Source organism: Tachyglossus aculeatus, chromosome 9 (genome assembly GCF_015852505.1).
Source record: "Tachyglossus aculeatus isolate mTacAcu1 chromosome 9, mTacAcu1.pri, whole genome shotgun sequence".
NCBI lineage: Eukaryota > Metazoa > Chordata > Mammalia > Monotremata > Tachyglossidae > Tachyglossus > Tachyglossus aculeatus.
Window position 1 is genome coordinate 53,260,850 of NC_052074.1, and position 13,714 is coordinate 53,274,563.

At 43.3% G+C, this 13,714-nt stretch overlaps 1 protein-coding gene across 1 annotated transcript in view; it reads left to right on the forward strand.

Annotated features, from left to right (window-relative positions):
- NOSTRIN (nitric oxide synthase trafficking) overlaps window positions 1-13,714 on the forward strand; it is a 45,290-nt gene that overhangs the window by 20,508 nt on the left and 11,068 nt on the right. The window contains exons 4-9 of the mRNA XM_038751482.1: window positions 1,573-1,656; window positions 3,256-3,318; window positions 3,647-3,728; window positions 5,134-5,196; window positions 7,671-7,769; window positions 10,471-10,596. Coding sequence (XP_038607410.1) covers window positions 1,573-1,656; window positions 3,256-3,318; window positions 3,647-3,728; window positions 5,134-5,196; window positions 7,671-7,769; window positions 10,471-10,596 — 517 coding nt within the window. The remainder of the gene's footprint in view (window positions 1-1,572; window positions 1,657-3,255; window positions 3,319-3,646; window positions 3,729-5,133; window positions 5,197-7,670; window positions 7,770-10,470; window positions 10,597-13,714) is intronic.

The following is a 13,714-nucleotide window of genomic DNA, read 5'->3' on the forward strand; positions in this document are numbered from 1 at the left end:
AATTTATGTGCAGATGTAAAGGTATTAAATTAGTTACTAATGGAGTCTGATATTATCCCTGGACTACAATGAAGCCATAGAGAATACAAGAATAATTGATAGTAAAAATGGAATCTAAGGTCTGTAAAGATTAAGCAAAGGCACTTCCACAGTGACAAAGGCTCTTCCATAGTTCACATTAGTCTATAGGTACAAGAAAAAATGTCTTGCAAAATGGATTTAATTTTCTGGGTGTTTGTGTGGAAAGTGAGAAGACTTCATTTTAGTTACAGATGTGTCTATAGAGGGGCAACTCCCTCACTGAAATTAGTTTAATATCAGGGTGATTTGAACAGCACAAAGGTAGTGCTCTGCACACAGTAAGTGCTCAATAAATACGATTGATTGATTGATTAAAAGAATTGGTGGGATGAAGGTCTATCTCCAGAGGCCCCATGAAGTCCTGTCCTGGGTAGAACGGGGTGGAAATGACCTTTCCTTAACATAGCTTGAGTCGCTCCTGCTGCTTTCTGTTATTGGGTTCTGTGTTTGGTTAATTGAATCACAATATGTCACACTGCTGCTACTGCTCTGATAGAGGGTTTATATGATTAGCAGGAAGTAATGTCCCAAGATGGCTCTGAAACCTCTCTGCTTATGACTTGTGAAGAGGGAGACAGAATAAATAAATACCTTCCTTTGGAGCACAGGAGGAGGATATTTTGAAAAAAGAAAGGCTCTGGGCATGTTACTCCCCTCCTCAAAAATCTCCAGTGGCTGCCTGTCAACCTACGCATCAGGCAAAAACTCATCACCCTGGGCTTCAAGGCTCTTCTTCACCTCACCCCCTCCTACCTCACCTCCCTTCTTTCCTTCTACAGCCCAGCCCGTACCCTCCGCTCCTCTGCCGCTAACCTCCTCACTGTGCCTCGTTCTTGCCTGTCCCGCCGTCGACCCCCGGCCCACGTCATCCCCCGGGCCTGGAATGCCCTCCCTCCGCACATCCACCAAGCTAGCTCTCTTTCTCCCTTCAAAGCCCTACTGAGAGCTCACCTCCTCCAGGAGGCCTTCCCAGACTGAGCCCCCTCCTTCCTCTCCCACTCCTTCCCCTCCCCATCCCCCCGCCTTACCTCCTTCCCCTCCCCACAGTACCTGCATATATGCTTGTACATATTTATTACTCCATTTTACTTGTACATATTTACTATTCTATTTATTTTATTAATACGTCTTGTTTTGTTGTCTGTCTCCCCCTTCTAGACTGTGAGCCCGCTGTTGGGTAGGGACCGTCTCTATATGTTACCAACTTTTACTTCCCAAGCGCTTAGTACAGTGCTGTGCACACAGTAAGCGCTCAATAACTACGATTGAATGAATGAATCTCCTTTTAATGGGGACATTAACTTTTTGTCACAGCGTTTTTTCAAAAAATGTGTGTGTTATGGCGGTTGTGCTTGTGATTGAGGATAAGCATTGTGCCACCCCTTTATGTGTAGTCGAGGCATTGGGGGTGGGTGTGTATGTGAGGGTAAACAATGCACCATCCCTTTCTCAATGTGACCTTCCTATTGATAAGTAATTTTTCCCTCACAGGGCTAACCTAGAGATTAGCTATGCCAAAGGACTTGAGAAACTGGCAAGTAAGCTTATGAAAGCAGTACAAAGCACAAAAAAAAAGTAAGTACAGTGTCTCTTGCTCTAAAGATTGAAGTTTCCATTTAACTAACCGTAAAATTGAATGGGGCAATCACAGATTTTACCCCCTGGCTCAGCCCCTGACAGAAAGTTGGTGGGAATGGCAAAGGTCCCACTTGCCTAAAGCAATGTGGTAGCAGAGACAGAAAGCCCAGAGTAGAGGTGTGCAGCAACAACAGATGGTAAGAGAAATATCGGTTGAATTGCAGCTGCTGCCTTGTCTGCTGGCTGCCCAGATTTCCTGCTCTGGCTGTCCAAGATAGAGCTGGTTGTGGCCAGTGGAGACAGTAACAACATATAGCCAACAGCTGTGGTCGCAACTGTCTATGGATATTGTTTTCCTTACCTTCTGCTGACATTGCTGCTTTGCTAAAATGGTATTTATTAAGCACTGTATTAAGCACTGAGGTAGATATAAGATGGTTAGATCAGATACTGTATCTTGTCCCATACAGTACTCACAATCTGAGGGAGAACAGATATTTTATCCTCATTTTTAAAATGATAAAACTGAGGCACAGAGAGTTTGTGAGTTATCCAAGGACACACAGCAGGCAAGTGGAAGAGCTGGGACTGGAACCCAGGTCTCTGACTCCCCATCCCATCTTGTTTCCACTGGGCCATGTTTTGGCATATATGTATCTAAGTGCTTCAGTAAGTGTGGTGTGTGTCTGTCTGGGTGAATGTTTGCCGTGTGTGTGTGTGTGTGTGTGTGTGTGTGTGTGAGAGAGAGAGAGAGAGAGGTTCTCTTTTTTTCCCCTCTTTTGCCTTCTCCCCATCTCCCATATGTAGGGACAATTGGCCCCATCCCAGATAATGGGGGATCTTCTCCATGATGTGAAAGGGTATTTGCTTGGTGGTTTTCTGGTCAGTACAAGTTGTCATTGCTTTATTCTGTGGAGACCGAAAGAATTGTTGTCTTTTAGATTTTAACTGTCCCTCTCTCTTCTAAGTAGTACCTGGTGAGAGTTTAACAACTTCTGGGGAATTGAGATTCAAATTTTAATGTATTCTCCAAGAGTGTCTCTCCCTGTCTAATTAGAGAACTTTTGCTGTTGCTACTGTGAGGTGTTTTTGAGGACAGTGTGAGGGCAGCTGTTGCTCCCTAGAGTAGTGATCCCAATGACCTAGGAAACTATCAAGAAGAGCTCATCCCTCATAACTCATTTGGAGCATGTTCTTCCTCAGTGTAGAGTTGGGTAAACTGAGCCAGGATGAGCCATCCCAGGGCCAGCCTGTCACCCAATATGTAAGTTGTGAAAGTAAGCCTAGAACCCACCACCACCAATAAATCCACTCCTGACTCCCACCTAGTAGCTTCTCCATAGGCTCTCCACAGAAACAGGATGGAAGCAAGCTCCAAATGAAAAGGGACTCAAGACTTAGCCACTTGTGCTAGCCTGGGTACTCACTTTAAATCATGGAAGGCTCTAACCACAAAGGGGAATGGGTTGGGGGGGTTGGGCAGATGATTGAATCACTGGGGAGCAGTCAGTCAATCAGTAGACTTGATGTTTTATTTTTTAAAGTTCATAGGGGAAAATGAATGCCAAATCTTGTGTCACTTGCTTCCTTCTCCAGCTGCATCTGGAATGCATGGGCCCGGGCATCAGAGGGGATGAAATCAGCAGCCGACTTGCATCAGTAAGTGTTAACCAGCAGGTACCCTCTTGGGTCCAGAGGGGGTTGTGTGTGTTTGATTCACCCCATGGACCTTTCAGCCTCATTCATGCATTCATTCAATCATATTTATTGAGCGATTACTGTGTGCACTGTACCAAGAGCTTGGAAGAGTACAATATAACAATAAACAGACACATTCCCTGCCCACAACAAGGTTAAAGTCTGCTCTTGCTCTGAGGCATTAGTGTGGGACAATTCGTTGAGCACACACCATTTTGGGGGAATGCAGTTTTGATGGGTGTAAACTATAATGTCACGCTTGTTGGGTGCTTCATGATTTTCCTTCCAGAAAACTTGGCAAAGCAATTCTGCTGGAAGCAATAAAACCTACACATCAAAGCTTGAGTGTGCACAAGAAGAAGAAAAGAACCGTGAGTCTAGGCAATTGTTTCCTATATTTAGTGCTGAACCCCAGTAGTTATCGCCAGGCTGGCCCAAAGTTGGTATGCAGTATCTGTTTTAAGCTAACTAAAGCTAGTAAAACACAGTCACAAGATAATCCTGAAAGGGAAATGCTGATGTTGTAATTGTCAGTTCTGCTGTTTGTCCTTCTGATTTTTGCCTTATAGTCTCTGCTTATTACTCAGACTTAATGGTCACTGCCTAGGGTTTAAGTCCCAAGGTGTGGAATGTCATGCACAGAAGCAGCATGGCCTAGTGGATAGAGGATGGGCCTGGGAGCTAGAGGACATGGGTTCTAATCCCGGCTGCTATGTGACCTTTGACAAGTCATTTCATATTTTCTATGCCTCAGTTATCTCATCTGTAAAATGGGGATGAAGACTGTGAGCCCCATGTGGGATATGGACTGTGTCCAACCTGATTACCTTTAATCTTCCCCAGTGCTTGGCATAGTGCTTAGCACATAGTAAGCGCTTAACAAATAGTATTATACACAATATAGACCAGCTCTCTAGGCCCATCAATCAATCGATGGTCTTTTTTGAGCACCTACTGTGTGCAGAGCATTGTGCTAAACACTTGGGAGAATACAATATAACAGGGTTTGAAGACATGTTCCCTTCCCACAGGGAGCTAGGGTCCAAAGTGGAGGACAGAAAATATAAATAAATTGTGGATATCCATTTAAGAGCTGTGGGGCTGAAAACTCTCCACTATATCCCCACAGCTGAAGGGTTTCCCCTGCACACCTCAGATGATAATAATTGTTGTATTTGTTAAATGCTTACTATCTGCCAAGCACTGTGCTAAATGCTGGGGTAGATAAAATATAATCAGATCAGACAGAGTCCCCATCCCATGTGGGGGTTTGAGCCTGAGGGGGGCAGAACAGACATTATCTCCATTTTACATGAAGAAACTGAGGCACAGGAGTTAAGTGACTTGTTCAAGGTCTCACAGCAGCTAAGTGGCATTACTCAGATTAGACCCCAGGTCCTTTAGACTCTCAGGCCTATGCTGTTCCCACTAGGCCAAGCTGCTTCTTAAATGAAAAATGCTCTGCAGCACAAAGAACGATTGGTTTATGTGTGTGAGGGGAGTGGGGTGGGGTGGTGGTGGTGTTGTAGGATTCCAGAATTCTTATATCAATTTAGGCTAAACTTGGTTGTCTTTGCAATTATCCTGGGGACACAGTGAGATGAAAAGCCAAAAATTGACGTGGCTATTTTTCCTAAGAAATGTGTTCACTTAAAAGTTTAGAAATGCAGTCAGGGAGGGTGGTGCAGTATCTCTATCAGAAGTTGGTGGTTTGCACACTGGTTCTCAGAGGAATAGGGTCGCTTTAACTTTTTCACGGTTGTTCTCTTCCAACAGCTGGATGATGAAGTGGAAAGGACTGCAAATCTGGTCATTGCCAACTGGAACCAGCAAATTAAGGCAAGTTCCCACTCACCCATTTTTTAATCAATATATTTTTTCCATGTTTAACTAGTTGAAGAATGAATAGTAGAGTTTGTACTTTGTAGCCAGAACATGCCACCTTGGGTGCTTGCTATTTGAAGAGCTTGCAGGTGGTAGTGTGGTCTAAGGTTCTAGCTGGCAGACAACATGTCTACCAACTGTTTTTTTTTTCTTTAAATAGTATTCATTAAGCACTTACTGTGTGCCAGGCACTGTTCTAAGTGCTGGGGTAAATACAAACTAATCAGGTTGGGCATAGTCCATGTCCCACATGGGGCTCAGTCTTAATCCCCATTTTACAGATGAGCTAACAGAGGTTCAGAAGTGAAGTGACTTCCCAAGGTGACATAGCAGACAAGTGGCAGAGCCTGGATTAGAACCCAGGTCCTCTGATTCCCAGGCCCGTGCTCTTTCCACTAGGCCATGCTGCTTCTATGCAACTTCGGTGCATTGTCTTCTCCCAAGAACTTAATACAGTACTCTGCACACAGTAAGCATTCAGTAAATACCATTGATTGATTGAAACAGCTTTTCGTGGTCAGTAAGGTGGGAGCCCAATTAATTTGTGTAGCATGGTGATATGCATAGCAAGACCCTTACAGGAGATACGATGCAATGGCTGCCAATGTGTCAGTGCAGTGAAACCCCATTAAAAGGGGCTGCTGGGGCTTCTAGAGGTTAGTTTAGCTGGTTACCCCTCCAAACCTCCTGAGGTTGTAGCTTCAGGAACTTGAATGAAGGAATAGTGAGGGTGCTTGGGAGAGCACAACACAACAGTATGACAGACACATGCCCAAAGTCACACAGAAGTGGGCAGGGAAAGTCACTTAATCAATCAATCAATCGTATATATTGAGCGCTTACCATGTGCAGAGCACTGTACTAAGCGCTTGGGAAGTACAAGCTGGCAGCATATAGAGACAGTCCCTACCCAACAGTGGACTCACAGTCTAGAAACTTAAGAAACTTAACTTCTCTGTGCCTTAATACCCTCATCTGTGAAGGTACTTGGAGAAAGCAGCGTGGCTCAGTGGAAAGAGCCCGGGCTTTGGAGTCAGAGGTCATGGGTTCAAGTGGCTTCACCACTTATCAGCTGTGTGACTTTGGGCAAGTCACTTCACTTCTCTGGGCCTCAGTTCCCTCATCTGTAAAATGGGGATGAAGACTGTGAGCCCCCCGTGGGACAACCTGATCACCTTGTTAACCTCCCCGGCGCTTAGAACAGTGCTTTGCACATAGTAAGCACTCAATAAATGCTATCATTATTATTATTATTATCATCTGCAAAATGGGAATTTCATTCATTCAATCGTATTTATTGAGTGCTTACTGTTCAATACCTTAGACTGTAAGCCCCATGTGAGACCTGATTATCTCGTATCTTCCCCAGCCCTTAGCACTTAGTAAGCACTTAACAAAAACCACTCTATTCGTAAAATATTTTCTCCGTCTACCTGGCTTTTGGGTTCCCAATTTCAGCTCCCACAAGACAATTGATTGGGTATCCTGATGCCCATTTTCCTCACATGTCCCACCCTGTGTACTGTTGAGAGTCAACCACAAAGGTACTGAATTCTAAGACCTGTATTAACCACTTCGGAGAGTAGCACAACAGTAGCATGATGAATGTTTCCTGCCTTCTTGGAGCTTATAGTGATTTAATGGGTAGTGAGGGGCAAGCCAAATTTACATATTCATTTGTATTTATTGAACGCTTACTGTGTGCAGAGCACTGTAGTAAGCGCTTACATATGAATCATGAATAGATGGAGACTTAGCAGGGGGATGTACCAGTGCAGACTGCTCCAGACTTCCACCTTGGCCACCTGCCTTCCATCCAACTCCACTCTTTAGGCAGGGCTGTTCCACTTCAGCTCTAAACTGGTCTCCGTTCTATTTTACTTCTTTCATTCCTGGGGCTTGATTTTGCTCTGTCAGGTTACTGACTGAGAACAAAACAAAATATTTCACATTTAAGACACTCCCTTAGTGCAGTCACTGTTTTCAGACCTTGGACAATTATTTTTCCATGTGGTGATCTCAAGATGAGGCTTCATTTTTTCACAGCAAGTTTGGTCCTCAAAATGACTCAAAGGGGGAGAGAGGTCAGTATTCGTTCCAGAATTTCTCCTTAGGAAATCACTCCATTTCCTGGCCTGATGAAGTGTTTTGGAAGAATATTGGGCTTTCAGTATTTTGCTAGATTTACAACCTTTACAGAGAGCCAATCTATATTTCTGTATATTAAAAAATATAAAGTAGTGATCTGGGCCATAACTCTTAAGCCACCAACACAGGACAGTTCCTCTGGCAATTTTGGAGGATAGAAATTAAGCAACAAGATTACTCAATTCTTCGAGTTAAGCTGGGGGCATGCCTTGCTTTAATATGTATGCTTTTTTTTTTTTACTGACACTGTTCCACTTTCTTTTGTTTATGCTTCACTTTAGGCCAAGAAAAAATTAATGGTGTGTACAAAGAAACATGAAGCTCTTTTCCATTCTCTTGAAAGCTCTAAGCAATCAGTGTCAGAAAAGGAGAAACAAAAGGTATGGTAAGTGGCCCAAGCCGATTATAACAGTGCATCTGTGAGATGGATGGTCTTAGCCGTTTCCTCAGCTGTCAAAAAATGGGAATTTCACCTCTGGTTACTCTTTTTATGATTACCAGTTGATTTTTTTGGAGTCACTGACAAGTTCACCCCAGATTATTTCTATTCGACCCATATTTTAATAAATCATAATTTTCTAACTCCCCTCCCCACATCCCAGGACAAATCTACCTACCCAGGACCAAAGAGGACAGGCATTTTTCAGAGACTGGGGGTCCTGTAAAGTAAATGGGGGCAGTTCAGTGGTATAGTTTGGAAACACAAGTTGGGAAAGCAGTATGGTCTAGTGGAAAGAGCATGAGTCAGGGCATCAGAGAACCTGGGTCCTAATTCTGTCTCTGCTACTTGTCTGCTGTGTTAACTTGAGCAAATCACTTAACTTCTCTATGCCTGTTTCCTCATCTGTAAATTGGGTTTTGAATCCTACTCCTTCCTACTTAGACTAGAAGCCCCATTTGGGACAGGGAAACTGTCCAACTTAATTTTCTTGCATTTCCTCAGTGTCTGGCCCATAGAAGATTCTTAACAAGTACCTTTTAAAAACAAACAAAAAAAGAAACTAAAGGGAGATTTGGACTGTCACTAATATGAAGCACATACTAGCCAGTTGACTTCTAGACTCACTGGCAGCAAGGGATCTTATTTCTGATGCGCGGGTTAAAATGTCTTATCTTTCTCAATAACAGTTTAGGCACAGTTACATTGTATGCTAAATAGGGAAATGGCTTCAGAGCTGGGGAGGAAGGAGAGCAGGGAGTCAAAATACCAGGACTTGTCTGAAGTGCTCCATGCTGAGTAATGTAAGACAAGAACTTTCAGATAACAGGCCCGTTAAAGACAATGAAGCAAAAGAAAGCTGTTGGCAGGTACCGAGAGCTTTCCCCGTGAAGTAATGGACTTCCCATTCCCTCCCTCATTAGCAGCTTTCACACGACATATCAGCCAGTCCAGTTTTGCAACTCCCATAACAAGTTCAGTGAGCACACAAATTAACGTATTCTGTAACTTGCCTACTCTCAAATTGGACTGGTCCCTTCCAACTTGACTGACCCACTCTGGGCACCCCAACCCAAGCAGCTGCTCCCAATGTTTGTATTATGACATAGTGCACCACTGAAACCCCCAGCAGTGAGGGCAGGGAACTCCCTTGTATTGTACTCTCCCAAGTACTCCGCAGTGCTCTGTACACAAAATGTATTCAAATACCATCGATTGATTTCCGACTGCATGCAAAGCTCTTGGGAGCACACAGTACAAGTAAATGACGTGGTCCCTACTACTGGGGCGACGGTCTCCAGTTTTCTGACCTGTGCTCTCAGGCTTGCTTATCCCAGGCCTCTGCCTGACAAGACCCCAGAGAGTAGCTTTCTGAAGCTTGTTCCCTCCCAGTTTTCATCCCCACTAAAGGCCCTGGCCCTGTTTGGCCTCTGCACTAAAATGAAAAGTTGACCTGCTGGCCCCTACCCTGTGGCAGGTCCAGCTCCATAGACAATTAGCCTCAGAGCCCCTAGAACAATGACGTAAGTGAACTGTACACCTGGTTTTTTTTTTTTTTAAATCTCTTTTGGGATAACATTCTTTCATTTATGTCTCGCATCGCTCACAGTAGTTTATTTCAAAGAGTTTCTTAATGGTACATTAGCATTTAGGAGCGGCAGTGTAACAAATCTTTGAAGATGTGGCATTTGTTAAGCACTTACTATGTGTCAAGTATTGTTCTAAGCTCTGGACTAGATTCAGGTTGGTTTTTTTTTAAAATGTACTTTTTGAAACCACTTACTATATGCCAAACACTGTACTAAGCATAGGGGTAACTAAGAGTCCCTGTCCCACACAAAGGTCATAGTCTAAGTTGGAGGGAGAACAGGTATTTAATTTCCATTTTACAGTTGAGGAATTGAGGGATGGTAGAGTGGGATTAGAACTCAGGTTCTCTGAGTTCCAGGCCTGCGTTCTTTCCACAACACCATGCTACTTCTCGCGTCCTTTCTAATGTTCAGCTGCCAGAAGTCCAAGTGGTCGATGAAAACACTTGTGGTCAGCAGGGGAAGGGGACACATACCACTGTAGAAACTACTGTCATGGAAGGTCTCCAGGGCAGAAGAAGGCTGCTGTAACCGATATGGCCTCTCCATTCAGTCTGGATCATCCATCTCCCAGGTCGTGTCTATCCTGATGGGCTCCACCTGTGGGATATCTCTACATTCAGCAAGAAATACTCAGGCTTACCATGAGGAAGTTCTGCTCTAATTTGAGAAGCAGTGTGGTATACTGGATAAAGCATGGACCTGGGTTCTAATTCTGACTTTGCCACTTGCCTGCTGTGACACCTTGGTCAAGTCATTTAACTTATCTGTGCCTCAGTTTCCTCAGTTGTAAAATGGGGATTCTATACTTGCTGCCCTTCATACTTAAGACTTTGAGCCCCATGTGGTACAGGACTGTGCCTGACGTGATTAATTTGTACCTACCCCAGTGCTTAGAACAGTGCATGACACATAGTAAGCACTTAACAGATACCATAAAAAAAGTCCAGGGAGATAAGCACCTCATCAATGGATCAAACAGTTCTCCCTATTGAATCACAAAAGTTCTTTTTCAGCTTGTCTGTAACCATATATACTGATTTCCTATTCTAGTTACTCAAGAAATTGAAAAAATCTACCCAGAAGATGGCCAAGGAAGATGAAGATTATTATCAAAAGAATATGGCTGGCTATAAGACCAGACTCAAATGGGAAGTCACTTTAGAAGACTGCTGCCAGGCAAGTCATATACTGAATTAAATTGCCTTTTGGAAGGATGGCTAGGTGTAGACTTAAGAGTGTGAGAACAGTTGAGGCTTAGATCCTATCCAGTTTTCCTCCCAAGTGATTGTATGGCTTTAGTCACATCACACTTCCTGTCACTGCTTTGGTTTTTCCAGACACCCAATTACCTGGGATTATTTCCCACCACCTAAGCTATGGAAGGCTAGAGATTCTCAGTTTTTAATCAATCAGCCAAATTTATTGTGCACTTACTGTGTGTGCTTGGAAGAGTACAAATAACGGAGTTGGTAGACATGGCTCAGACTTACCCACTCCCCTATTGTGGCTCTACTACTGTACCACCAAAAAAAGAAACCAAGCTCCTTGAGGGCAGGGATCATATCTACAAACATTATTTGTACTGTCCTTTCTCAATTACAGTGCTCTGCACATAGTACATACCATCTATTGATGGACTGATTGATGAAGGAAATAGGGTCCAAAGGGATAGCTTTTTAATGAAGATCTCCTTTTCCACAGGCTTGTGGGGCTGGAGTGGGTGGGAGGCAAGGATGAAGTTATATAAGAGTTGGGGGAAAAGAGCAGGATGAGAAGAGACAGGTGAAGGATTAATGCTGAGTCTCTGGCAGTCACCATTAAACATGGATGGTGCATAGGGAAAGATTAAATTGGGGGAAGAATATTTTAATCAAATTACAATGTAAAACTAGAACCTAATCAATTAGTGGTATTTCATTGAGTGCTTACTATGTGTAGAGCACTGTACTAAGTGCATGGGAGGGTACAGTACAACAGGTTCCCTGCCCACCTCACCTTTAGTGGCCTGTGGCATGGGAAAAGAATATGGAGGGTACAAAGGCAGTTGATTAAGCCACCTATGTCATAGGGCTTCAGTTTACCCTATCTCGTGATCCAAATATTCAGAGTAGATTGCCTAGTCTCTTTCACCTCCTAATCACAATTCAGCTCTTCTGGTTTTCCTCCTCTCTCCAAGTCCTTAAAAAGAACCAGAAATGTGTTTTCTGGTTCTATAACTTGCCCTTATACCTTTTGGATATTCACCCGGGCTGCATTTACATAGTTTAGAAAAGGGGAGGGGAGGAACCTCACATGAGAAAGTTGGCTAGAAAATTCATTAACCCAGGGTCTCTGGACTAATGACGCACATGTTTGCCGATGCCTGGTTCTTGGAGCCATGAACTAGGAGTCTATGGCTCGCACACTCAGTGAATACGATTGACTGACTGATTGGGTTATTAGGATGGTTATTGGCATGAATTACCATTCTAGGTTCTTGTCTCCATTTTCCAAGTTTAAGACAGTTTAACAGTCCCTTTTGAAATCCCAACAAGCTAGCAATCCAGCAATGAAGTTTTTTCATTTTCCAATCTCTCCTTTATGTATCTTCTTTCACCCCCTCAGATACAACAGGCTTTGAGATGTGCCTCCTATTTCCCAGAAGTTCTAGTACCCTAAAAAACTGACCAAGCTGTTTGAGTAAGGCAAGATTTTAAATAGGCCTGAAATTTTGTGCTTCATAAATGCAGTTCTTCCCTGCAGTTTCTTTTAAACTAGAAGTGAGAGGTAATAGAACGTAATAGTTCATTAAATGACCTATAGATATCCCTTAAGCACCAGGAGAATTTATCCCAATTTCTTTTCAGAAGCAAACATAAAGCACTTTAATGATTTCTCTGAAATGTAATTAAAATCTGTTAAACATTACCAATTCCACCGAGGACCCTGTAGTTATATGCTCAGAACTACTCCTAACAGCTTGCCAGTTTGCTTGTAGAGGCAGCTGTACAATAGGGAATTCGGATCACCATCATCAGTGATATGTGTTGAGCTCTTTCTAGGTGCAGAGCACTGTATAAGTGCTTGGGAGAGTACAGTGCAGTAGAGTTGGCAGACATATTCCCTGCCCACAATGTGCTTACAGTCTAGAGGGGAGATAGGTGTTAATATAAATAATGTATAGCATTTATAGACATGTACTTAAGTGCTGTAGGGTTGAGGGTAGGGCTAATATCATTCATTCATTCAATCATATTTATTGAGCGCTTACTGTGTGCCAAGCACTGTACTAAGTGCTTGGGAAGTACAAGTTGGCAACATAGAGACAGTCCCTACCCAACAACGGGCTCACAGTCTAGAAGGGGAAGACAGACAACAAAACAAAACATGTGGACAGGTGTCAAGTCAGAATAAATAGAAGTAAAGCTAGATGCACATCATTAACAAAATAAATAGAATAGTAAATATGGACAAGTAAAATAGAGTAATAAATCTGTACAAACATATATACAGGTGCTGTGGGGAGGGGAAGGAGGTAGGGTGGGGGGGATGGGGAGGAGGAGAGGAAAAAGGGGGCTCAGTCTGGGAAGGCCTCCTGGAGAAGGTGAGCTCTCAGTAGGGATTTGAAGGGAGGAAGAGAGCTAGCTTGGCGGATGTGCGGAGGGAGGGCATTCCAGGCCAGGGGAAGGACGTGGGCCGGGGGTCGACAGCGGGACAGGCAAGAACGAGGTACAGTGAGGAGGTTAGTGGCAGAGGAGCAGAGGGTGCAGGCTGGGCTGTAGAAGGAGAGAAGGGACGTGAGGTAGGAGGGGGCAAGGTGATGGAAAGCCTTGCAGCTTTCCAGAGAGTGAGGAGTTGTTTAGATTGAGAATTAGATTGTTCTTCCTTGCAATAGCATTCAGTAAGCTGAACCCATTTACAAGCTGTAACTTTTTCAACTTCTTTTTAAATTGAGACATTCCGAATAAAACAGTCCAGGTTCATTTCTGGCCACCCCTTTGAAGGGGAGCTTGTTATAAAGGATATAGTTGGAAGTGTAATACCAAGCCAGGGTTTATTATAAGTTATATTACAAGTTATAAGTTGTAATATAATTTAGTAATTAACAAGCTAGTAATATAGTTAGTAACAACTTAGTTGTTAGTAACTTAGTAACTGTTAGTTACTAAGTTATTAGCAACTTAGTAATATAACAAGCGCTTAGTACAGTGTTCTGCACACAGTAAGCGCTCAACAAAGACGTTTGAATGAATAATACTGAATGCCCCAAAGTCACAGATGCACGTGGAAAAACAAGATGCCGTTTTTCTCTTTT